Source organism: Vidua chalybeata, chromosome 2 (genome assembly GCF_026979565.1).
Source record: "Vidua chalybeata isolate OUT-0048 chromosome 2, bVidCha1 merged haplotype, whole genome shotgun sequence".
In the NCBI taxonomy this organism is placed as follows: Eukaryota; Metazoa; Chordata; class Aves; order Passeriformes; family Viduidae; genus Vidua; species Vidua chalybeata.
This window is the reverse complement of record NC_071531.1, coordinates 102,179,211-102,206,459: the sequence shown is the minus strand read 5'-3', so window position 1 is coordinate 102,206,459 and position 27,249 is coordinate 102,179,211. Positions and strand designations below refer to the sequence as shown.

The 27,249-nt window shown below is 38.3% G+C and overlaps 1 protein-coding gene across 2 annotated transcripts; it reads left to right on the top strand.

Moving 5' to 3' along the window:
* Positions 1–131: 131 nt before the first annotated feature.
* GABPA (GA binding protein transcription factor subunit alpha) lies at positions 132–25,992 on the top strand. Of its 2 annotated transcripts, XM_053936300.1 has the most exons (10): positions 132–188; positions 4,057–4,157; positions 6,895–7,039; positions 7,900–7,984; positions 13,297–13,542; positions 15,714–15,908; positions 16,646–16,702; positions 17,728–17,868; positions 19,190–19,382; positions 23,131–25,992. In XM_053936300.1, exons 2-10 carry the CDS (start codon positions 4,081–4,083, stop codon positions 23,357–23,359), a joined length of 1,368 nt encoding a protein of 455 aa, XP_053792275.1. In that variant the 5' UTR covers positions 132–188; positions 4,057–4,080; the 3' UTR covers positions 23,360–25,992. The 2 variants fall into 2 exon arrangements, with proteins under 2 accessions (XP_053792275.1, XP_053792276.1); XM_053936301.1 differs by lacking the exons at positions 132–188; positions 4,057–4,157; positions 6,895–7,039 and adding an exon at positions 7,068–7,320.
* The last annotated feature ends 1,257 nt before the right edge of the window (positions 25,993–27,249 follow it).

Sequence of the window (27,249 nt, the reverse complement as noted above, 5' to 3'; positions counted from 1 at the left end):
AGTTCGTGCGGGGGCGCGGCGGTGTCGCGCGTTTCCCCGCGCTGGGCCTGCGCGCCGCCCCGATTCTGGCGCTGCCCGCTCCCGGAGCCGGTCCTGGACCCGGAGCTGGGGGAGTTCCCTGACGCGGACGGACGGCGGGACGTGTCGGTGCGGCGGGCGAGCGGACGGACGGACGGTGGCAGCGGCGGGTGAGCGCGGCCCGGCCCGTGTTTTGTTTCCGTTTGTCTCCCGGCGGCTCCGCGGTCCCATTTCCGTTTCGGGTTCAAACAACGACACGGAGGCGCCGCGGGAAGCGGGGCCCACGGGGAGGTGGCGCCTTGGCGGTCGCGGGGAAGGGCCTCTGGGCTCCAGAATCGAGTGCTCCCGCCGCGGGGCTCGCGAGGCCTCCCGGGCGCGTGAAAAATTATCCCCGCTTGTAAAAACCTTGTTTTGGCCGAAAACGTAACAGGATGTGTGGCGTCTTGTGGTTCTTCCCTTGTAGTGGTGAGAAGCCCCTCCAGTGATGTGACTCGAGTTCTGAGCCACTTTAAACGAGAAGCACATTCGAGGGGCTGGAGCGAGTGGAGAGAAAGGCAGCGGAGTTGGGAAAGGGTCTGGAGCGCAAGTCTGATGAGGAGGAGCTGGGGGCACTTATCCCGGGGAAAAGGAGGCCCAGGGAGGACCTTAGATCTGTTCACAATTCCCAGACAGGAGGTTGCAGCCAGGTGGGGGTCGGGCTCTGCTCTTCCGCAAACCAGTAATAAAGAACCTTAAGCTGTGCCAGGGGAGGTTTAGGTTGGACAGTAAGAGGAATTTCTTCACCTAAAGGGTGACTAGACATTGGAACAGGCAGCCCAGGGAGGTGGTGGAATCACCATCCCTGGAGATGTTAAAGGAAAGACTGGATGTGGCACTTAGTGCCGTGGTCTAGTTGACATGGTGTTCAGTTATGATTTCGAAGGCCTTTTCCAACCTAACTGAGCCCATGATCTTGCATAGTTTGCTTCCTAATGTTCGGCCAGGTACATGCTGCACAGCCACAGCTCTCAGTTTGGCTTTATTTTCTCATTTCAGGCCGTTGATAGGGAATTTAAAGACATCAAATCTGGTGTGATTTTCCCCCACCCTATTCAGTGCTCCACTGTCTCCATCATAAAACTGAACTGGCTCATGAGTTGTAAAAGCTGATCTGTAAAGGACTGGCTATCTGCTTTGTTACCTGCTTTGTGTTGGTATCTATAATTTGGATAATGTGGATGGATAGGAACCATGTGCTGCACACACCAGAGCTTCCCTGGGGCACAAATAACTCCAGTGACTGGGCTTCAGTATCAGCTGATTATGTGTATGAGCTCCAGAACTGGACCCCATCTCACAATTACCTGGTGGGATAGCAAACATAATTCTCCTCAGAGAGTTTGTGCCCATTTCACAGTGGGCTCATTCCTTGCTTAACTCCTTGTGTTCTAGGGAAAAGATAAATCTTAAACAGAACAGGGGGACTACTCTCCTTACTGTAAAAGATACTGGAGTAGCACTGGGCTATCACATGGGAAAAAGGCTCTGTTGACAGGTGCCTTCTTGTATGTTAGTGGAGGTCAGTCTTCTTGGCTAAACAGGTAAGTCTTAGGGCTTGTTAGGTTGAAGGAAAAAAGCAGAAACAAGCAAAAATCAGTAGGCTGAACCTTCCGGGAATCAACCACAGGTTTTATGTTCCTTTGAACAAATGCTGCTGTTGTAGTGTTCCTGCCACATGAACCCTCCATGCAAGCCAGACTCTTTGAGCCTTCTTGTCTCTCAGTAGCCTTCAGGGAAGGGGTAAGCAGTTCAGTCTCATCTAAACCTATATTCACTTTCAAACTGCATCATCCTGTAGGAGCAAACTGCTAGACTTCATGTGAAATGTTTATATCGTAAGAAATTTCTTTATGCTAGTATAGGGAAGACTGAATAATTTTCCCCTTCAGGTTTATATGAACTTTAATGAATGTATGTGTTTACATTATGTTGTTATTCTTTATACCCATCTCCCTTATTTGTATCTGTGCTCAGTGGAGCAATCTTTTTTCCTCTTTGTGCACCTGCTTTTTGTGCCTGGGTTCCTCTTTCCTGCCCCTCCAGGGATCCGGAAATACAGCAAAGCCTGAGAGATTCAACCAGGAACTGCCTTTGAAGAGGGAGTGAACAGTTACTAGTCCCAGCTGCTAGTTTGGAGTCCAATCCATAGGGACTTCTAAATGCCTTAACTGACTCTGTACCGCTACTCTGGGCAGTAATATTTTCTCACTCTGTATCACTCTGCATTTAGCCGTATTGAATAATTTCTGCCAGAAATCTATCGAGGTGGTGAGTTCTTTCTCTAAGTTTGCACTGTCTTCTCAATAAATAATGTATGAATATGTGAAAGAACAGAAGTCCCAGCCTAACCCATTTGTGACCTTACTGGTAAACTCCCTTCATCACAAAAAGACAATTTACCTTTGTTTTGTGTTTTTAATCTGATTGCTAGTACAGAAAAGACATTCACCCCTTTTTTATCATATCAGTTTGCTTCTTTGGGAGTTTTCAGCAAGAGACATTGCTCAGATCTTGGGTTTGAAATACTTTTTAACAGTCTGACAGATCACCTGTAACTATGTGGATGTCAGTGCATTCAGATATTTAAGCCTGTCTGCATTCTTCAGAAGTTATGTTTCAGTCTTTCCCATTTATCATGAGAATAATACACAAGATTAACTGATACAGCAATTGGATTCCTGGGGCCCTATTCAGTGGACACTACACCAGCCCTTTGGAGATTTTCACAGAGCCAGATCTGTGAACAGGTTCTGGGTTTGCTTCTAGTGGTGAGATGTTGATAAGGTGATTTTTTACTTTCTAACCTTGGTAGTTTCTTACAGAATGAACCACATGGAGCACTTAATTTCTTGACAGCTGATCTTACAAAATAGTTTTTGAAGGAGATGATGAGTAGTTTGAATTTCTTTAGACAATTTTTGTAGCAGCTGTAAAACATAGTTGGTTACTATTACTTCTGAGAAGATTTAAAGATTAATGCATATCCTTATTATCTTGTCTTCAGTAGATACTTGAGCTAACAGATGGGGTGGGATAGAGTAGTACCTGGGAAAGGATGATTCCAGGATGGAAATCTTGGTGACCTCTTCTGTTTTGGATATTTAAACAGTAGTCATGTTTTGCTTTTTCTCCAGTGTTTTTTTTTTTTTTTTTTTCTTCTTCTTCTGTACTTCTAATTCCTACTTCTTTTGCTAGGAGTTCATGATGTTATTTATTTTAAACTGTTAATATAATTTGGCCTGGCTTTTATCATATGTATTTCATAGTTATGGTGTATGTGCTGGTTAGTGAAAAACAGTAGAACAGACTAACTATGTCTTTACACACCAAGTGCTGTAATTCTTTGTTTCCCACTTGTGTTCCCAACAGATTCCAGTGTTCTACAGGGCATGAAAATCTGCAGTGTTAGTGAGAATGTTGTCACAGAATAGCTTTTCCTCTCATTACTAATATCCTGCTTTAGTTTGGGACTTCACAAGATATATTCATTGTGCTCATGTCATCAACTCTTCACCTGTGGGAGGCATGGGTGAAAAGAAGGGATAGTCAACAAACACTTTGTTGTTGACTTTATTTGCCTATGAAGAAATCATGCATCTTCTCCCTAACTGCCTCCTGCAGCATTTCATGTTAAATGCTGCTTAAATTTATAAGCATCTTTCAGCCATGCTAGGAAGGTAGTTTGGATATTCAGATATGCTTTGCTGTAGGTGGCCTGTAGCAACAACAAAAAAAAATCCATAAATTTGGGTGCCTCCAAGAGAATCAGGCTTTGGGCTCTGTGCAAATGTCTTCATAGTCCCATGTTTGCTTCTAGAACATTTATTTGAGAACAGGTTTAGTAATATATTTTGTGAAATATGTATTAGCTTTTGGATTTATTTTTGGCTTTAAAAGGCTATTCTGGTATTTGATTTTAGAAATGTGTGGTAGGACACAAAATATTGTCTAGTCTTGTTGGTCTGTGACTTACACAAAAAAATTCTTTTCTGTTCATAGCTCTGTTCTTAAGACATTGCAGCCATGACTAAGAGAGAGGCAGAGGAGCTGATAGAAATTGAGATTGATGGAACTGAGAAACAGGAATGCACTGAAGAAAGGTATGTACTGTCTTTACTTTTTGACATCCTTAGGCAGCAATTAATTGACTGATTCATTTTTCTGTTTCTTGTCTAATTAAACGGCGGTTTTCCAGAAGGTGATATGTAGCCACTATAGGAAATCAGTATAGTGCTGTCATGTTCCTCAACCTTAAGTATCTAAATCCCAAACTGTTTTGGTTATCTCTTGCTATGTTATTAGTACTTTACTTTTCCTATTTTCATGTCTATAGTAGTATGTCTGTGTGTGTGCTGCAAACCTTTCAGCTTCAGTGGATCCTTCTGTAATTGAGATGAACCTTTCTATATCTCCAGTCTTTTGCTTTACTGTTACACAGGATTTGTACAGGATGATTTGTTTTTAACAGAGCAGAAATGATGCTGGATATCAACTATACTATTGTTAGGGCTATTGAAATTGTACATACTGAAGAAGGATACCCTCTGATTTAATTACCTCAACCTGGATTTTTAGTTTCAAATGCTTCCCTTCTAATTTTCACTACTGTGTTTGGAAGCTCAGAGCATCAGTTAATGCATAGGATAGTGTTGCAATCCAGTCTAAGCACAGAAAAGCAAAGAAAACTAATTCTCTGTGAATAAAACAGAACCCAGAAAGGTATGAAATATACCCCAAAACTTGATTAAAATCAAATGAGGTTAGATGTTGATACCAAAAAATTGATATATTTTATTTAATACTAAAAGAGGTAAAGAGAAAGGAAGAAAAAAAGAAATAGAAAAAGAAGTGGGAAGTGGCGTCAGGGAGAGTGACAAATATTGAGAAGAAGCATATCACCCTTCCAAGGGTCCCAAGGATATCTCATTGCTTCCCTTCATCTTGTCTTCTTGGTGGTGAGAGTCCCTGCTGAAAAGTATAGAATCCAGTGGATTAATATACATTTGGGCAGGTGGGAACACACAGGTACCTCCCGATGAAGGGGCAGGTTTGCCATTGTCCCTTGCAAGACTGCGGATCTGTTGCATGACGTAGTATCACATGCAGCGCAGGGTCTGGGGACACCTTTGGTGAGGGGCCTTTGATGAGCCATGACACTCCCTCATTTGTCCCTCACATGGTTGTCCCTCACACAGATGTGGCCTTCCAGGGGTGGAAGACCCCACAGCTGTGCCAGTCTGCCATGGGGAGGATGGGTATTCACTGCATCTGGCCAGAGGCCATGTCACACACCCAAAACCCCTCCTCCTTCCCTGCTTTGGGGTAGGGATCTGTGGGAGCTTGGCAGCAGAAATACCTGGGACTGTGGCTTCTACCCCAAAGGTGCTGAGTTTAATCCTTTTGTGATAGATAAGTAATGTGATGGTTGACTGTCACATTTAAAAGGCAAATATTATGTATATATTAAGAGAAGTTTTATAGTTATGTTTTACGCCCCTTGTGTTGTTATCACGGGGTGACCTGAGTAGTCGGGACATTTGGGAGGACCGGCTTGTGACTATGGCAGTGCCTGACCTCCAATCAAGATGTAAAGAAGTGAACTCCACCGCTGGACAGTGAAAAAGGAGGATAGACAGAGCTTTGGGAGGGGCCAAATTGTTAAAAAGCAAAACATCCATTGTGTAGATGAGCTCATGGTAGGAAAAATCCTTTGCTCCTGGCACTGTAATATTTTCTCTATTCAGTCTTCTATTGTATTTTTGATAAAGTTTTAATAAACCTTTTAAAATTTTTAGAAGTGAGTATCATTTATCACACTCTTGTGAATGTATTCTTTTCTCCCAGCCCAGACTTAGGTCACTTTATCTTATCTCTATTAACTTGCAGTTGAGGACCTCAAGTCAGGAGGCCCATTCAGGGTGTGGTGCTGCGATTCTTGTTACCCACTTTTGCTATAATAGGCAAAAGTCCTTCATAAAGATGTTTAAGCCATATACCATAACATTTCAGTCTCCAGCAGGTAGAAAGAACCGAGGCTGGTTAGTTTAACTACTCTTAAAGAACCTATTCTGGAGAGCTGATTCAAAGCCACTTACTAGTTTCTTACTGTTCTAAGTTCCTTGTGTATTTTTACCACTTACAGGCTATATCTGTGTACATTCTGGTTTCTTTCTGTGTAAATGAAGAGACTGTGTAAGGTCATTGTTATAACACGTGTCCCATAACGATGACATTTCCAAATGCTTGTGCCATACAGTCAGTGTTGTCGTGTGGGACAGCCATGTCACGTGACTAATAGTTCTTTCATGTCTCCATGTTGCTGTACTTCCTTCTGGTTGTCCCTTTTATGTGTTAAGCTTACTATTCTTGTACTGACTGGTGAAAAGACATGGAAAGTTGCTATATATGACTGTGTGCATTTATTTCCTTCTATTTTCCCTGTCTGTGTTTCTGTGTTTGCTTTTAACTTGAATATCTTTTAAATACAGTCCAGGCAAAGCAAATAAAATTAGTTTACTCTACATGCAAGTTAACAATATATAATATGCTAACCATGGCTTACTGTCTTGAAAAATGTGATCTGAATCTTGGTATTTACCTGAGCTTTTTAATGGTGAGAAGGTGAAAGAAGAATTACAGAACTGTAAAATTAATGAGACCAAATTTAGTAATTGACTCTACTCAAACAAAGAGTACTCAAACTAATACTGCATGATATTAAGATTTCAGAGTCAGTATTATTTTTTATCTAGTTTACATCCAACTTTTATTAAGCTTTCCTATACCTGCTCTATTAACATGTAAGTAATGATTTATTATATAAATTTGCTATTTAAGCATTGTCGAGCAAAGCTACACCACTGCAGAATTTGTGAGTCAGGCTATTGACATCAGTGAACCCATTGGAAATCTTAAGAAGTTGCTGGAACCCAGACTGCAGTGTTCCTTGGATGCTCACGAGATTTGTCTGCAGGATATCCAGGTAAATTGGAAGGTTATGAAAGATTTAACTTGGTAATGGAGAAGTGTTTTACATACTTTTTCTGTTTTTTCCAGTATCTGGAATTCATGCTTCATATGGAATATTAACTACAGTTAAGAGTTTAATTCCATGTCAGGTTCATTATCATCAGACCATTTAATATATGCACACTAGTTCAGTGTGAATACAATCAAAATATTCTTGGAGCTCCTGGTGTGAGGTTAAGAAACCACCTTGCAAGTGAAAGAAGGAGGGCGATGACCACACTACTTTCTTTTGAGGTAGCCCACATCATTTGTTGCTGCCAGAACTTCCATAATTCTAATCTTGTTTTTAATCTAAATGAGAAGGTTTCTATGTTATTGAGGTATAGAGGTAGCAAAGCATTACTCAAGAATTTCCCTCCCCCCCTTGTAGTTACAGGCATTGACACATGTTAGACAGTGTAACTGCTTTGTGTTTTATTTGAAGTTACAATCAAACATCTGTGGCTTTTCCAGAAACAACAGGAAAATATTGTTATAAAGATACGAATTTTTATGAAGGTGTTAAAAACTCAGAGAAGGAACTGTAGATAGTTTTCAGGTAGTGGAAGGTACCTCCCCCTATTGCATTACTTCTTTTAGATCAGAAAATGTTCCTGTAGGCAAAAAGATCTTAAACAGAACAGAGTGGCAAGTTTCAAATACGATCAAATTTTTTCTGTTAAGTACTATGTCTAGACAGTACTAAAAATATTTGCATGCTTCTTCAGAAAATTTGCTGCAGGCCCCCACTGTTTCTAAAATTTAAAGGAGAGTAAGTTTATTTGATTTATGAAACTAATACATATTTTAATTTTTTTTAATGCTTTTATCAAGCTGGATCCAGATCGAAGCCTTTTTGATCAAGGAGTGAAAACAGATGGAACAGTGCAACTCAGTGTACAAGTAATATCTAGGCAAGGTAAGCAGTTACATTTGTCTGTTGTACAGACAAACTAATATTGCATGAATACTTGTGAGCAAACCTAATCTCCTATTCCTAGCTGTAAAATTGAGACAATCAATGAATGGTCATAGAGCTTCAGAATGTCTTTTTCATTGTGTACTGTAGTTCTAAGTAGTAAAATTAAAATAAATGTCATGCACTAATGCTATTTGAAATGTTTTTTAAAGGAATTTCATATCATTTTTATAAGTAACAAAATTAAACACAAATCCAGAACCCAAACAACTCTTAGTCGAGTAGTATCAGTTACAGTATGAGATTTTTCCTCAAGGTTGAGTAGTTACTCATATCAGACCAAATATCGATGCAGGCAAAAGATTTTTGTGTAGGTGAGTGACAGTTTCATCCCTGTGAGGTGAGTAAGCTTGTGTGCTTTAGGAACAATTACATTTTGAAAGTAAATGTAGCTAACTGATAATCCTTATCAAGGTCCATGATCATTGACTATTGTCTGTTTTCTTTGGATGAGAAGTCAGAATAAACCATTGTGGAAGAGGAACATTAACCGGTTGGATACAGATTTGTTAAGGCATAGTTTTTATTTGTATTATCTGGTATGACAGGATTTCCCCTTGCCAAATTCTCAGGAACTAGCAGCTTCATTGTTTTACTTTTTGTCCTAGTTTTCTGCTTTGCCCCTCCATATCTCTTGAGTGGAAGGATAGCCAGACAGCCACCACTCTTTATAGACCATGTACATATTGAGCTGTGGGAACAGCTACAGGTGTTTCTTTCTGTAGTTCTAAACAGAGACAAGATCATACAGGAGTAGGTTACTGTTTTGAGTTACATCAGCAAAGCAAATGAGCAAAATTTGGGGAGCACTTTTTGTTTCCTTTTGGCTTCATTGTAGATAAACAGAAGAAAACTTTTCTGCTTTGTATTAACAGTCTTCAGTAAGACACAATTTGTGTTTAATGCTGAGTGTCAGGTGACTAGTGCTAGGTTGAGTCCTCAGTTCCACATATGTAATGGGAAGAGTACTACCTTTCTGCTTATAAAATAGACTGGAAATATCCTTCAGGGAACTAGAATAACTGCTCTTAATTCATGCCCAGTAACTTCTAGTATTCAGTGCTCAGACTTCCATTTTCAAATGGATGTGAGTGATGAATATCTTCACTAACATCTTTCATGTTTGTCTTGGCTTTACATGGGAGACATTTAGGGAAGTGATGCAAAGCTTCCAGCCACTGGAAAGCTGGACATGCCTCTGTGGAAAGCACAAAAGAAATGTGGGAATTTCATCTTTCTCTCCCAGTCGGCAAAGAGGTAACATGCCCCAGGCTGGGGCCGGGCAGTCCTGGCTGTGGGGCTGGGCCTCTTTTCCCCAGGGCGCCTGCCAGCCCCCTCCCATCGGCTGCCAGGCAGGGGAGGGAGTGCCATGGGCCGGGCTGGGCAGGCTCTGCCGTGGGGCCAGGCCCCTCTCCGGGGGTCCAGCAGGGTCACCAAGCCCTGTCCTGCCCGGGCCAGGCCCCAGCAGCTGCCTGGCAGGAAGGCGGGGAAGGCTGCAGAGCCCTGGCTGAAGCAGGGCTGGGGCACTGCTGTAAACATCTTGCTACCAGGTCCCCTCTCCCCAGCACAGCCACTGCACGAGATCAAGCAGCTGAGACCAGAGGCAGCCCTGCAGCCCGTGCAGAGTGGCCCTGTGGCTGGAATTGAATGCAGAGGAAACCAAAGACCAGCCATGCAGCCGATCCTGACATAGCCCCAGCCACAGTTCCAGCCTCTGGCACGGAGTGACCATCTGCAGGCCCCGGTGAGATGTTAATTCTTTCAGTGCTTCAATCCTCCCTTGAGTGAGAGGAGGGAACAAGATGCAAGCATGTAAAGGAGCAACACGAAGACACTGAGATCAGTGAAGAAGTAGTCCCAGATGGGAGGGATGAGGAGATGCCTTGATCTTGGAGCTGAAAACCTTCTGTAAAGCTGTGGAGAAAAGACTCTGTTTTCCTGTAACACATGTAAGCCATGAGGAGATGAAGGGTACAATTTAATATCAAGCAAAGGCTTCCATGCTAAAGCAAGCAGATGTTAAAGTAGCTGTGATCCTATAAGAAGTTTGAACAGAGAAGAAGAGTCGTCCTGTGCCCCCAGGAGAAGACCTCTGTTCCCAGAGATGATGATGATTTTAGAGATAGATAATGAGAACTTTTGCCTTTGAACAGCTCGTCTTAAAAATAGTACCCCATAATTAGACATGGCCCATAAACACAGCTGTGGGAAAAGCTTGTGGAAAATGGGAGGGACTTCATGATTACAGATTTCCTCAGGCAACTGCTATTCGTGACAAATTGAGAGCCATGAGAGAACTGGGTTTTTTTCCCTCGTGGAGAAGTCCCCATAACATTAACAAGAGGGACTTCTCTCCCGAAGTGAACTGAAGAAAGACTATTCTAGAGGTGGTAACCTGACTGAAATTTCAGGTTTTGTTTCTTTACATTGTTAGTGGGAAAGAAAAAGTTTTGGGGGAGGAGAAGAAGTGTTCTGAAGGTTTTGTTCTGATTCTTATTACTCTTTTAGTTACTGTTAATAAATTTTTCTTTATACCCTTTTAAAGTTTTGAGCCTGCTTTGCCTTTCTCCTAATCCTACCTCACAGTAGAAAGTGAGTGTATTGGGGATTGGCCAGCACTGAACCCACCACCCCCCTTGGTGGAGTAAGAAGCACCACCCGAGAAATCTCAAAATTGGCGAAGTCTCAAATTGGTGAAGCAAAACCACTGCATGAAATTGGTGTTTCCACCTGGTTTCAAACTGAAACCGCCACAACGTTCTTCCTGTGTTTCGTTTCTTCCCTTTAATGTAAAACTGAGGTTCATGATTACATAGCACAAGGAGCTTCTTGCTCCCTGCCCCCATCACACCTTGTCACTCTCTCTCCCTCTCCTTTCCTCCCTCCCTGCTCCCATCTTAAAAGAAACACTTGAATATTAAGTACTTCTGTGTCACTTTGGAACACTCCTCAGAGTTGTTTTTCAGGCCTTGATACTTTAGCAACTCATAAGATACCTGTTTGCTGAAGGCATGTAAAATATGGCAGGGCAGAATATCAGAAAACAATTAGCATGCATATAAACAAAAGGAAGGTAGTTGGATCACTAACAAGCAAATGGACTTCTTACTCTTGACCACAGTACCCCTTTGAGCCAGATGGGAAAAAACGGCTTCTTACTCCATCCTCGTATTTTACGTGCATGAATGAGGTTTTGAGAGATTCTCAGTTAACTTATGTTTATTTTCCCCTCGCTTATGTAATGTATAGAATTCAACTAAGAGTAATCAGTGATGCTAATCCTTGTGATGGATTGGACTCTTATTTCTTGAAATATTTATTTCACCAAACTTTGGTGAGCTGGTTTTAAATTCAAAGACAACAGGTGAAATATAGTTCTTCTGTAGTTGAATTTGAGTGTAGTTCTTTTTTAGCATTTCATTCTACAGCAGATAAAATAGCATTCCTATTTTTTCATTCTACTAATAAGACTCTTATGGAGCTCTGCCTTGCCCTAACTCATTTCCTCTGTTTGGAGGAATGGGAATCTGGAACTGGTCATCTCTTACGTGATACGTAAAGGGAGAAGAGATGCAGGAAAACCCAGGGAATTAATGTTGTTCTTGTGTTGCAGTAAATTAGATGGCAGATTGTTAATTCACGTTTTTACTTAAAAGGTGTTTCCACTAAAGAGACTCATTGCTTTGATCTCCATGTTTGTATTGTGAATGAAGCACAAAGTTCTTTTGACATGTAGTTTTATGACACACAGTGAATTATTTTGTTGAGCAATAATTAACTGTACCTCTTTTTTCTTTACTTACTTTTTTGAAGATCAAAAATAGAATCTTAACCCTTAGTAGCTTCCCTTACCCATTTTGGTATGACTTTGAAAGCCTGTGTTGTGCATATTAATTTTTCATGGCCTAGATCAAACACTCTCCTAAGTAAGGTATTTGTTTCCTTTTTCTTCACATTTGATTCTTCATCTAATCAACCACTTACTGGTTGTAAACATCTATTTTCACGTCCTTGATTTCACTTTGCTGAGTTTTGTTTACAGGGTCTTTATAGTGTTTGTTCCCTTTCTAATATTTTTTTCAAGATGAATGGCTAGTAAAATCTAGAGGAATGCTTGTCTGAAAAAGACTTGTTTTTTCTTACTTGTAATACAGGTACATACTCCATTTGTTTTCCCTTACAAACTATGACTGGATGGTGGATTTAGCATTTAAGGCCGTTACCTGCAGAACCATCTCATGCTGTGCTTTAATATAGATTAGACAGGAAGCACACAAAGTAATATCTTTACAGTATAAGATACTGAAGTTACTTTGGCCATGTAATGTTCTGTGAATCCTACTTTCATCAGCCTAACCACAGTCAAGGTGTTCCAACTCATGATAAAATAGAATTGTAAGGATTCTTTTTTTATGTGAAAATACGTTCAATAAAAATATCTTAAAATAAATGTGGTTGTTGGCATTATAATGAAAATTGTATGTCACAAAAATTGAAATAATTTTGAAAAATCTTCTGTGCAATGTATGAAAATTGGTGAGGCACCAGCTGGACAAAACACCTCAGAAGACAACAGAGAAGGTGGTGATAGAAAGCATTAGTGAATGTGTTCTTTCTTGCTGCAGAATAGATACAGACATATCTTGTTAGCTCCGTGATCTAATATCTGAAATGACAGACAAAAAGCCAAAACTTTAATAGCTGATGAAGCCTAAGATGCGAAGAATTTTCTATGTTTCTTTTAATTTGCTGTTTAACACACTGTCTGCTTCAGGGTACTGAAAGAAAAGGTTAACTGCTTTCTGTAGACCCTAGAGATATCAGGGAAGTTTTGTAAAAGCTGAAAGAAATGCCTTATGAATGTTGGAGTAAAGCTGGATACTTGTTCTGCGTCCTTTTGCTTTTTCTATTTGTTTTGGGGTTTTTTATTTGGTGTATTTCTTACAGACCAAAATACTGTACTTTATGTTCACATTCTGTTCAAGATCTGTGAAATAGATCACTTAAATAGAACAGGAAGCTGTAATACTGGGGGAAGGAGGGAGGGACAGCTTTGTTATTCACCTTACTAAAGTATATGCTCTATAATAGAGTGTCATTTTAATTTAGGACACTCACAGAAATTTGATGACACTCCTATGTCCTGCCTCTTTCCTGAGTTTGCTAGCCCTACTAATCAGAAAGTTTTAAAACAATGTTTTTGTCTTATTTGCATTACTGTCTTTTAAGTTTTGTGATGTTTCCATTCTTAGGGATAGAGCCCAAGTTGAACATCCTGGAAATCGTGAAGCCTGTGGAGACCGTGGAGGTTGTGATTGATCCAGATGCTCATCATACAGAGGCTGAAGCTCACCTTGTTGAGGAAGCTCAAGTGATAACCTTGGATGGAACAAAGCATATTGCAACAATTTCAGATGAAACATCTGAGCAAGTGACACGATGGGCTGCAGCACTGGAAGGCTACCGGAAGGAGCAGGAGCGCCTTGGAATACCTTACGGTAATAGCGCACAGCTGGGGGTGTATTCAGCTGGGGGCTGGTCTCTTGTGTTCTGCGTGAGGTTGGTGCTCAAGGACCTCGGGGAGAAAACCTGTGGTATGGGTTAGTACACTGCAAATAATCTGCAAATAAGGGAATTGAAGAATCATAGAATGGTTTGGCTTGGAGGGAACCTTAAAGACAATCTGGTTCCAATCCCCTGCCATTGGCAGAGACAGCTTTCCACAGTTGCAGCAACAAATTGTTAATGGACTGGAGAATGCTGAATATTCTGTTAAATTAGATTTTGTATGAGAAGCTGTGCTGGACTTCATCATACTGGAGGAAGATGATTCAGTATCTTCCAGTAGATAAATAAATATTTATTTATTTACTGGAAATAAATAAATAAATAATTTTTTAAAAAATTACCTAGAAGGAAAGAAAATATTAATTGTTATGAGAAATAAATGCAGAAAATGGAGCAGCAGAAAGCTTGGAAACCACAGAAGTGGTTAGAGAAAGTAATGATTTTTGTTTCCTTGCAGATTGTGTTCTTTCAATGAGAACAAATTAGCAACTTTTTGATGGAAGCTCACTGCTGCTGATGTTTGGTAGATCAGCCCTCTTGTGGTGTGCCTTTTGCCACAGGATTACATTGCATTGTTTTAGGTACCATTAATGAAAAATGATACCATGTAGCTGTTCTTTGTTAACCAAAATTAAATTTGTAGTTCCTAGATAAATGTTTATAGACTTGGGATACTTTGCTTTCTCTAAATGTTAATTTTCTTAATTTTTCTTAATGCTTAATTTTATTTGTTTTAAATCTTAAAATAAAAACTTGTCAAGGTGACATGTTCTTGGGATATCAGAATTTAAAAATACATAATCACTCTGCTCCAGTGAAAAGTAGATGTCCCTTCTTTAGTTTCTTGTTCTTACCTGTTGACATATTTTAATATGTTGTATACAACGTTAACATCCCAAAACTTGATGCTCTGGCTGAAAAGGTCATGCAGAAGCAATCACTCACCTCCAGTATGCCAATGCTCACACAGGCTCTATGTAAAGGATACTAGAAAAAAAACTGGTCCTCAGTTTATTGTTCAGTATTCCCTGTAGTGTGGAATATGCCTTTGGTCAGTGGAGGTCAGCTATCCCTCCTCAGTTTCGTGTGCACCCCCTGTCTACTTGCTGGGGTGGCTGAATGAGAAACAGAGAAGGACTTGCATTGGAGTCAAATAGTCTGATGAGATAGTTTGTTCTTCTAGATATTCCATGTGTGGAGGGTGTAATATTGAATATCAGATTTACTTGAAAATCATTGATACTACGTGGGATTTCTGGTTTAGTAGAGTGATATGAGGTACATTAAAACCCAGCACAGAGGTAAGATACACTTGAATGAATACAGCAGTTTCAGAACATTGCACAATCCCAATCCCTATCCCAACAAGATTCCTGGTACAGGTGTCTGTAATATACTCACCATCACAAGGTTAGGTGTTCCTAATGGCCAGGAAGGAGAACATGGGTTGCAGCCAACTCAAGCCCATTGTTCTCTTAGAAATTCTCTTGCTAGTTTTGTGGTTTATGTTCTCTATATTGGGCTAAGCCACATCTTTGTGGCCTCTGCAAGCACTGCTCAGCAGTGGACAAAATATCTCAGTGTGTTATTAACAGTGGTTTGGTCACCAGCTTAAAGTACAACACAAGGGATTTTAAGGGGCTTCTTGGAAGAAAATTAATCCATCCCAGACATACCCAGTGGTGGTTTTTGTCAATAGAAACTGAGATATGTGAATGAGTTTAGATTGTAGTATTTTGTCATAATTACAAACTGATCAACATTTTTGAAGGAGAGTATCCTTTTGTGAGAGAGGGTACTCTTTTCTTGAAGCTAAAGACCTGTGGAAGAAGAAAATTCTTTTTTTTGTGTTTGAGATATGTCAGGCATACATCTGATGTAAAAAAATTTCTCTAAAGTAAATAATTCTTTCACCTTTTCTGTCACCCCACCAACCCGCACCATTCCATCACAATTTTAAGTGCACTCACCAACTTTCCAGGTAGATTTGGTCTCAGTAACTCTACTTCTTGATGTTGTGCTTTTATTCTTATAGAAGTTATTATATAATAACCTTGCAGTGTATGATGAGGTGATTTGCAGTTTCATCCATCTTTTCCAGACCCAGTTCAGTGGTCGACAGATCAGGTTCTCCACTGGGTAGTGTGGGTGATGAAGGAGTTCAGCATGACTGACATCGACCTCAACACACTCAGCATTCCTGGGCGGGACCTCTGCAACCTCAGCCAAGAAGATTTCTTCCAGCGTGTCCCACGGGGAGAAATCCTCTGGAGCCACCTGGAACTTCTTCGAAAGTGTATGGCAGTTTGTTTTTTTTTTAAGGACTTTTTTCTTGAACTGTGAATCCAGTTATGAGCAGTTATTTTTCCTTTCTTTGATCTGATGGTAAAAATGAGAGTATCAATATAAGCTAAGAGAAGGTATTAGAATGTCTGCTGCCGTGAAGCATTGTCTGCATACTAAACACTGCCTGTCTTTTATCAAACCTCATAACTGGTAGAAGGTAGTGAATGATTATTCTGCCTTTGTTTTTTTAAAGCTTCATAGTTTGTGCATCCACTGAATTTGTTAGTTCTATAATTAAATATTGATTCTGAGTTATTAAATGTATATTTCTGTGTCATACTGGAGATTTTTAAGCACAGGAAGTTAAATCCTTAGATGGTACACAACAGAGCTGCTAAGTGATGCATTGTATGTGCATAATACAGGAACATATATGTGCATTTCAGATGTGCCATGCTTGGAGGTAACTTGCCAGATTAATAACTATTTCTGTCTTCATTTACATAATATAGCAGAAGGTTTTTGGGGATGGGGCTAGGGGAAATTTGCCATGTACACCCTTCTAAAAATGAGTGATAGGTGTTAAATGTCTCCACTTGTAAGACCATGAACTGTACATGTCTCTTGCTAACTGATACCAAATTTTTATTTATTTTCCCCTATGAAATAAGAAAGTTTTTGATCTTCAGGTGACTTACGGTTTGCGAGTTAAATATAAACCTGCTGGGTTTTTTTTCCAATTTGTAGATGTGTTGGCTAGCCAAGAACACTCTGGAGAAATAGCAACTGTTACAATTGATCAGCGTAAGTACTTCTGTCAGCATTAATTCGCACAATTCACAGTGTGCAGGTTTAGCACTGTACTGTAGTTCAGATTATGATAGTACAACATTTAGAAAATCACTTCAGAGTATTTTTCCTTGGGAAAGGGAGGAAGACATATTTTAAACTTCAAAACATAACATTGAGTTTCTCTATATTTTGTTACTGGCTGAAGGGTAGTGTTTGACCTGAACTATGGAAGTTTATAGCTTCCATTTTGGATGGTAGATTTTTCACTTTCTTGAAATAAACTGTACATATTTGAGGTTTTTAGTTGTTTCAGGGCTTTAGGTTATATATTGCATTAATAAGTGGATCTATTTAAATATTAATTCCAAATTTAAAAGTATTTCCAAAAACCGAAGGTTTCTGTGGAAGAGATGACTTACTTAGCAACCAGTATTAGAAATAATACATTAAAGTTAATTTCCAGTTATTTGAAACTCATTCTTTCAGCTAAGCAATGTCATCAATTATTAAAATGAATAAATTTTCAGATTATTTATAAGCATCTTATATGTTATATATAGACATACTGTTTATTACATCCTGTGGTTAAAGCCAGCTTGAGCAGGGCATCTGTATCCTCCTACACCATTGCAATAGAAGGTGTTTGCTGTTTGAAGATCAGGTATGGAGGTTGTGTAGTGACTGTAGAGAAAAGGGCATTAGGGCAGATCATTTGGGAACAGCATAAAGATGAAAACAAGGGCTTGAGAGAGTTTGGCTTCTTTTTGTGGTAGCATGTAATACACATGGTAATAAACTGAAACTGGTGTTTTATCTGTAATGTGACACTTCTGCAATGAGTCTAAAACTGCAATTTTCATATAACAGGTAAAAAGGTCTTTAAATTATACTTAGCATTGTGACTTAATGCAGTGTGCCTTTTTAGCAAAGGAAAAGACTAGCTTCTAGATGTTATGATAATACAAGTAATAAATAAAATATGCATATTTCTGTGTGAGCAATTTATAGTTCATGTTCTGCAACATTCTCTACTACAGCTGTGCAGATTATACCAGCATCTGTACAGCCTGCTACCCCAACAACCATCAAAGTGATAAACAGCAGTGCAAAAGCAGCTAAAGTACAGAGAGCTCCAAGGATCTCCGGGGAAGATAGGAGTTCTCCTGGGAACAGAACAGGTATTGCCTCCAATATTTTTACATGCTAATGCACTGAACAGTAACTCATTCATTTGAATTGCAGTTTGGTGAAGCGTGTCTTTTTGGCTCCAAATGTGAGATTTGTAAGAGTCTGTGTGAAGGGAGTGGTGTGAAGGGAGCCATAGGTACAAAAATTCTCTGGTAAGCACAGGCAGCCCTGGCAGGTCGGTCAGCTCACACAGGCACCATGTCAACATGATGCTGCAGTTTTTCCATCCTGTAGCAAATAAAATGGATATATTTCCTCATCACTTAACAGTCTGTCTTCTCAAACCACTGCATGGCATTTGTTCAAGCTTTAGCTTCTTTCTATTTGCAGAAAGGGAAGAAAATAAACTCTGTGTTGTAAAATGTAGCCTAGCTGCTACTTGCACTGTCTGTTGTGCTCCTCTTCTGTTTTTCCCCAATCTGGTGACTTCAAAATTTATAAAGTTTCGTATTTCTTTTTTAGTTAAATGAATGCATGTCTGGAAAACTGCATGCTAAATTTGCAGTTTAATTTTGGAATTACTGTTATTTGTACATACTCTTTGATTATTAATTTCTTTATTTTTTCTTGCTGTCGTTTTTGGTTTGCTTCTCTTTAATGTTGTGAATTTTTCTGTTAAATCCTTCCTTCTCTGCCTCCTTGAGTTTTTATTTGTTTTAGACTCTATAAAGGCCTCTAATGATATTATTCAGAATTTCAAGGCCAAGGTTTTATTGGCTGACTTTAATGAGGAATATGATCTTTAGTTATCAGGTCTTCTCTCTTTATCTCATTGAGAATTTAGGAATTTTACTGCAGGTACTTGAGTTAGAAAAAAACCTTAATGATTGGATGTGAAAGATGCAACATTGATGTAAACTGAAATTTGGGGGTTTCTTTTGTGTTTCTCATATTTCATGTTGAAAATTTGAGACCAAATTTTTTTTAAAATAACAGCTATTACACATATGTGTGTGTGTGTGAAGAGGAATTAGCAGTTCTTGATAAATCTGTTCTATTTTAAAGAGAGATATGTTTCTAAATTATTATGTTAGGGGAGTTGTATTTTTTTAAGTTCTAGGGAAAGATTTATGTGAAATCTTGATTAATTTTTTCCGGTATTCGTAATTTTTTTAATTAAAATGGGTACTGATGACTTTGCAGGAAAATGTTTTCAAAAGAATCATTAGAAGGGATTAATTAAGTGGAAGTTTTCCTTCCATCATATAGTCTGTGCTGGTCTGCTTTAATATGTTGGTTGCAAGGTTTTAGCCATGAGTGGAACATAAAAAGGACAAGTAGAAGTGAAACTTGTTATTGCTATCTTAACAGGGAACAACGGCCAGATCCAGCTGTGGCAGTTTTTATTAGAACTTCTCACAGACAAAGATGCTCGGGACTGTATTTCTTGGGTTGGTGATGAAGGAGAGTTTAAATTGAATCAACCTGAACTGGTTGCACAGAAATGGGGACAGCGCAAGAACAAGCCCACGATGAACTACGAGAAGCTTAGTCGGGCTTTGAGGTAAGAAACTTAAGGAACTCATGGGATATGATTTGCTTTCATTTGACTACCTCATTTTTAATTAACATAATGCAAAACTTGCATTTTTTTTAGTAAAGGCAAATCTTCTGAAGCTGGTCCATGCAATGACATGCTGCTAATCTTAGGGGAGAGGTATTTGCTGGGCTTTTTGCCTTTGCTTTGGTTTTTATTTTTCATTTTTAAAGATGCTAGTAGAATAACTTATTGAAAATAGATTTTCTTTTTTCAAAATCATTAATTTGGGCTGCTCGCTTCCAGAAATGTACCTCTTTTTTATTTATCTTCAATATTTATGCTTTTAGTGGCATCCCAAACGATATTGATTATTGATGAAAGATACAGAAATATGTGAATTATTAACTTATTTTTATGTTCTACTGTCCGTGTTCCACTTGCTCTTGTTAGGTAATAAAGCAGATACTTTTCTGTAATTGTTAGTGATTTTCTGTATGTAAGAACCTTTTCTAACATCAAATATCCATTGTTTCATTTAATTGTTCATATTATCTGGATCTTAAAATATGAAAAAAACTGAAAAGTACAGTTGACAGCTATGTTCCAAGAGTTGCAATTCCAACATCACAGTGATCTGAAAAAATTGAAGTGTTTCAGTATCTTCATTTCGTTGTGATTTTTAGTTTGACATTGATAAAAGGGACTTGTATTATTGATTCACTGTGGGTGAGGTACTTGAGGAGGGGGAAAAGAGTGCAAGTACCTGAATTTTAAACTACTTTTCCCTGATTATTTTAGTCTCTGGAATAATTTGAAAATTCATCCACGTTCTTTGAAATCATTGAGAGTGAACTTCTGATTTCTTATTCTGATATTGTTAAATATATTTCTCTTGATTTGTTTTCAATAAAGATATTTTTTGCCTAATCCTGCAAATTATTTGAGCAGGCTTAGAAATTCTTTTTGTGTGAGTGAAGTTGCATTTTGATTGAGGTCTGTATTTTACTTACTAGCATTTTCACTTTTGGATATGTGTTGTTTGCTTGATTGGTTTTTTCCAAGTAAACTCCTCTAGCATTATATAAAACTATCAACTTCTATTTGAAAATAGACATTTCTGTAAGAAAAGTATCATAATCTGGCTTTCTTTACCCTTTTAGCGAGTATTTAATTAGCATTTGACAGGCATGAGATACACAGCTAAATTATACCCTTTTGTTGTTTTAGAACTTCTTTAGGCACAGTACTGCAGATGCCAAAATTATTTTATGTGTTTGACAGACAAGTGGAAAAATTAATGAAAAATAAATATTTTGAATGATATTAGCTATTGAAAGCTGCAACTTATAAGAGTTCCTGAGCCTCAGGTCACTAAAAGCAAGGAGGAGCATTGGTAGATGCTTACTCTCATGCTTTTCCTTAGGTCTCTTGGAGTCTTGTTACTTGTTTCAGTCTCTTGGAGTCTGTTCTTGTTCTAGATGGATCTTTAGCCTGGTCTAGTATGGCTGTTCTTGCATTATTTATGTATTAATGAGAATGTTAATTTTTTTCATATAATCACAGACACTCTTGGGTTGGAGGCCTGCAGGAGGTTTCTGGTCTAATCTCCTGCCCAAAGTAGGACCTTTTCAGTACAGCTCTTCCCCAGCCTGTATTGTTGCAATACCATTCCCATGTTTCCAACCTGTGTATCTGTGAGTCTGTGTACAAAAGGCATATGTGAAAACCTTCTGATACGTAAAAATTATGTAAACCACGCTGATGTTTTTGGGGTTTGTCAGCAAGCTCCACAGAAGGTGCCAAAGGCAGCTTTGGAATAATATTCTTATCAGTGGGATATTAAACACCAGTTTGCATAAATCACTATTTAAAAAGTTTTGCATTTGTATTTTAGTCACAGAATTACAGAAATCACATTCGTCAAAGTGGTGTCATTTTAGCAGCTGCATTAATATTGACGTGTTTTCTAACAGTTTAATGTCTGAAGGGATATTTAATGCCTCTTGCTACGCCTGTGATAACTTCAGCTTGTTGCCAAGCTGAAGTTTAATAGATTATTATATGTTTTGTTTACTAATGTATTGAAATCACTGTGTCAATTATTGATTAATACTGGAAATTATGTTGGTATAATTGAGAAATATACTGACTCTTCTGCCTAGCTGTAGGAAAAGCAGGCATATAGAAAATAGGGGAGAGAGGTAGAAAGGGAAGAGCAGCTTTTTTTTGGTAAATGTTCTAAAAATCCAGATCTGTTAAGTTATTCAGTAGGGAGGTGAGACTTGAAGAAAAATAATTAATCTCCTGCATTATTCTGAAACAAAGTTTCCATGTGTCTTGGAATGTTCGGTAACTTTGTGAACTTCCATGGGTATTTAATTGTATGTATTTTTAGCTTTCTATATTTTTGAGTAGGCAAATGTTGTAATCAGAAATACATTCAACATAGTATTGAAAATATCCTCTTGCCACATTAACTGATTTTAACTTGAGTGTTCTGAGCATGAGATGTGGGAATCTTGCATGTTTTGGGCCTTCATATAAACATGATCTAATTTCTTGTGATCCTTTTCCTTTCTGATCATATCAGTAATGTGGACTAAGTCATTCAAAGTATATTCAGTTTTTTAAAGCATTTTTCTACAGCATTTTTGAGATAGGAATGATTATATGGGACTGTACAATAAATGGAAAGGCTTGCACAAAGTTAACGAACTTTAAAAAAAAGATGACCACTGCCGCTTGACATATGCCATGGCCACATATTGCAAACTTTGTTTTTCTGCTTCATATTGCCCCAAGTGAGCAGAGCTCAGTTTCTCTATGTCCTCTACCCTGTCATATTCAACATGTCTGAGAGTCTGCCTGGTGTTCCCACACTGAACCCAGTGCTCCCTTTCACACACAAGGGACACACCAGGTTATTGCTCATCCTTCTCCAATTCTGCCCAGTACTACAAGACTCTGCTTCAAAGCTGAACATAAATTATGATCCCATCCTCATGTTTACAGAGTTCATTCACCCCACTGCAACTAAACCTCAGTAAGAGGCTGAAAGTCCTGGACACCATTCCACAGCAGTTCCTTGTTATCTCACTATATTTCTGCCCAATCTGAAAATTCTTTTGTTACACAATATAAAAGATATTTATAGTCAGAGGACTCACTTTTAGTTGTAAATAAAGGCAAAGATGTAGTTTCAACAGCATATGAATTATAACCAAAAAACCCCAACCCAACAAAAAACAAACCAAAAAAATTAAACCAACAAACCCCACAAATCCAATCCATGCCTTTATAGTTTTATTTCCATCTTTGAAGAGAGTATGGAGAGAATAGCTGCTTTCATATCATAGAAACTGCTTGGTAATTTTCAACCTGTTTCCAGCATTAATTTTTTTCTTCAGAAAAGCAAAGCAAAGGACCATAATTAAGGGGAAAGACAGTATTTTCTTATTAAGGCAAAGCACTATATATTAGAGATCTTCCCTTCCAAGCTGTTTTAAACTGCTCTAAGACTTATTCCTGAACTAGTGCTTCCAGTAGCCTGTAAAATAATTACTTTGTTTTATTTCTCCTTAATATACCAGGGTACAGAGACAATTTTCAACACTTCCATTTTCTCATATTAGAAAATGCCTAAGCAATATATTGGAATATGAAATTATGAGAATCTGAGTGAGAAAAAGCCTCTAGTGACCTTAAGTAAGTAATGTATGCATATGAAAATTACAGATGCTAAAATTCTCTGTTGCTGATTTCTATTTTGCAGGTATTACTATGATGGAGACATGATCTGCAAGGTGCAAGGCAAGAGGTTTGTGTACAAATTTGTGTGTGACCTGAAGACTCTGATTGGGTACAGCGCAGCAGAGCTGAACCGCTTGGTCACAGAGTGTGAGCAGAAGAAACTGGCCAAGATGCAGCTCCATGGCATTGCACAGCCAGTTACAGCAGTGGCACTGGCTACAGCATCCCTGCAAGCTGAGAAAGATAATTAAGCACTGGGACCTGTAAGTGAGAACCTGAGGCCTTTCCTCTATAACCAGAGCAGTTGGTGCTCTTACCTTGATCAGAATTGGAAACGTCTTTTGTTTCTTGATTGTACAATATAGAGCATGAATTTCTATAAAGAACTCAGACTTACACAAATTTGGATCTTTTAACAGCATATATTTTAATGTAAGTTAAGGGATCACCCCAACTTCTGCAGCTAGTGAGAGGTGGTGCCTGTGACCACAGCTGTACAAAATAATTTCTGCAACACTTATAACAAAAATTAAGTCCCCGTAGTCCCCAGGCTGATCAGTTGTGTGAATGCAGCCTTTTCCAGTCTTGTTTTCTGCTGAACTACCAAATGGCATTTGATGCTTTCAAAGTTTACAATATATTCATTATTCTGTTAATCAAGTGGAGCTGAAAGACATGTTAAATGTTACAAAGCATCAAGTTCTTAAAATAGCTTCTGTGTTTAATAGCAAAGGAAACTTAAGACTAAACTTAACTGGAGATCAGTGCTGAAGAAGAAGATCCAGGTTTAGATATGGCTTAGGTGAAAAGCCAGTTATGAGTATTTCATTGTAGTATGCACATAATATACATATATGAGGGCAAATACCTGTTTTGAAATACATACTTGATATTAGCCATTCGCAGAAAGCAAAGGTGAACTTCTTCTCCCCATGCCATCCCCCATCAGGTAATTCAAAAACTTGAAAAAAAAGCCCTCACCCAAAGAGTAGATTGTTTTGGTGGGGACTATTAGTGCTGTGTTCTGCAAGGTGCTTATACCTGCATGGTAGTCAACCTTAGTATCCAAAGACTTAAGTTAATCACAGTCAGTAGTCCCTGGTTAGGAACAGAAAGCAAATTGAAAATAGTTTTACAGAAAACTGTAGTTTAATTCCCAATCATTGTACAGTTTAACGTATATTAACTACAAAGAGGTACCTTTTATTTAAAATTAAATTCTCTTTGAACTTCGAGTGATATTTTTGAAGCTTCTTAAGCCAAATGTATGCTCCAGAAATGGGTGCAATTGAAGTCTGGATGATGAGTCAGAAATAGTTGGGATATATCCTGAATTCTGAGCTATTCAGTGCTTCTTGCAAACTTACACATGCAGTAAAAAGTAAGCTTCAGCTTTTGAGTTTCCGTACTAGTGTCTATTAGACTGCTTCTTTTGATGTCTGAGAATGGTATGATTTGGGGGTTGCTTTTGCCTCTTCATGCTAATAAACAGCATAATTACTATGTCAGCATTGATGTTCACCAACTTTTTATAAATTAAATGCCCTCTGGTAACACTTAACAATTACAAGGGAAGACCTTTAATTCTGTTAGGGATCGAGCTACTCTTAAACCTTAAATCCAAAGTCCTTGAACAGTGAGATTCTGAACAATGTGTGTTTGTGCTGAGCAGTGAGAGCACTGGGCTGCTGCTCTTGAGCCGAGCAGGAATGGGTTACACTTGCAGGCAGAAGGCAGAGAATACAAAGACTTGTGTGTATCCTAAAGATGTATTGAGGACAAGGTTTTTTGTAGGGGGATGATCATCTGCAGATAGTTTTTGGTTTGCATATAGTTCTAACTTGTGTTTTTTCATCATTGACATGATTATAAAATCAAAGGTTTTTTTCTGGATTCTTTCGGTACCTCTTACTGTTGTTTTCGTCCTTGAGTTCTTACAGCACTCCATCTGCTGAGCATGCTGATGTCATTTTGCTTTAAAAAAAATTGTAAGCCCTGAACAAAAAATGTAAATGTATCTGTCATGAAAGGTCAATGTCACCCCTTTTCTTGCTGTTAGAGTTGATGTCACTGATTGGCAAGTGTTGGAGGTGTCTTGTGCAGGAGATGCTAGTTTGCTTAACCAAGAATTATGTGAAGTTGATGTTTGAGGGCAGCAGCTCTGCTTGTAACAACATTCTGTGACTAAACACAAGTCCAGTACAAGTCACTGGTTCTAGTTAGCAGAGTTCTTGAGATGCCTTTTTAGTTAAAATACAGGATAAAAAGAAAAGATATACCAGCTTTCTATATAAAACTGGACTGTGGGTAAACACACAGCAAAATTGAAAAGTAGTATCAATACTTCATTCCCCTTCCTCTTCTTGTTACATGGTAAGTCCCATGGGGGAAACTTCTGCTCCCATCCTTTGTTTGTGATTACATCCTGTTGTTGCTTTTGCAGCCTTTCAGTAGGAGTAATGGTCTTTGGGGTTCTTTGTTGTGGCTCCATCTGCTTTTCCACCATGTTCTAATTAGTAAAGAAAGAACTTTTCAAGCGGTATAAAATTATTATCACGCTGTCTGTAGTTGCAGGAAAAATCTGTGACAAACTTGATGTCTTCAGTAAAACAAAAGATATGGAATATATTGTCAAAGGATTTTCTGTTGCTGCCAGAAGGAAAACATAGAATATTACCAATTTTTGTAAAACAGAAGGGGTTTTGCATACTTTTTACTCTTTAAATAAAGACACTTATACTCTGCTAATAATTACAAATTTCTTTTGTGTTTTGCTTTTTTTTTTTTGTAATTTTCAATGAAACAATTATTTTCTATTTTTACTCTGATAAAATATTTGTGGATAAAATGTCAGTATAGTAAAATAAAAATGTTATACCACTAATTTGCCTTCTTAATTTTTCAGACATTTGTAATGTCTTTCAGGGACAAGCAGTTCAAAAATGCATACCTGCCCTTTATTCTCTTTTCTCTTAAAATCAGAAGCTCAGTACAGAAAGAAGGCAAACTCAGCTTATATTCTGAAGATGCATCTTCTTTGACTCAATATTTGGCTATGTGTTTCTACTTTTAAACTGTAACTCAGTGTCCTTTATTTCTGTAGCAGCGTTCTTTAACATCTTAATTGTAAATCTCAGAATGGTGCCTAGATTAAACAAATTAGGAAAACTAAGTAGGACAGAATGGAGCCCTATGAAATTATTCCATTTGTGCTTTTATCAGTGTTTAAACCAGAAAGGTTCATGTTGACCTGTAAACTTTGGACTTTTTCATTCCTGCAGATGGCCCCATTTACCTCATGTGGCTCTGCTAACAAAACTGGCAGTGCTGTCCATGTTAAAAACAAGATAAAATTCTGATTGTACTGCTCTTACTTTATTTCTACTGAGACACAATTTAATAATATTCTCATTATACTTCTGAACTTCTCTATCTGGACTGCCAAATTCAAGACTGCAATATTTTGTCATCTTTATACCTACCATATCACTTGATTTAAAATGTTTATGTTTATCTTAGCAGAACAACATATAATTGATGGAAAATACCGGTTTTCAGACATTTCAGTAACTTGTTGGACTTGATGATCTCAGAAGTCCTTTCCAAGCAAAATGAATCTATTAAAGTTCACTTACAAGTCCTCTGGTATCATATTGATGGAGGATCTATTACTTGGGTTTATAGCTATTAGTATATTTATCCAGTGTGAGTTTCTTTTGGGATTCCTACCATACAGAAATTGTTATTAAAACAATGTAGGGAATTAAAACTAACAGCTTGCAATGTCTTTCTTAATCAAGATAAGCTGACGTGGGACTCTACTGCCTGATCAAGAAACTGTTGTATGGTCCATTAACACAGGTTTGTGGGGATTACATTTACTGACTGGACTGGGGTGTCTTCAAGGTCACACATTCTTAAAGGTTGTAGATTTAATATTGCTGTGTCCGGGCTGTTGAAATATATTTGGGTTGATACTGTTTATTTTTTTTTTCCTTTGGAAAAGTAATTCTTAATATGAATGATGCTAAACAAGAAATTAATTAAAGGAAAGGAATTAGTGATTGATTGGTTTTGAGGGTTGTAACATGGAACTCTTGTGCATTAGATACATTATTGCTCCATTACATTTTGCCTCATT

Bases quoted from the DNA above. Each gene is read 5' to 3' on its own strand.
- GABPA (XM_053936300.1), top strand. From the start codon at position 4,081: ATGACTAAGAGAGAGGCAGAGGAGCTGATAGAAATTGAGATTGATGGA. The intron at 17,869-19,189 runs GTATTGCCTCCA...CTATCTTAACAG, and splicing joins TTCTCCTGGGAACAGAACAG to GGAACAACGGCCAGATCCAG. The intron at 19,383-23,130 runs GTAAGAAACTTA...TCTATTTTGCAG, and splicing joins AAGCTTAGTCGGGCTTTGAG to GTATTACTATGATGGAGACA.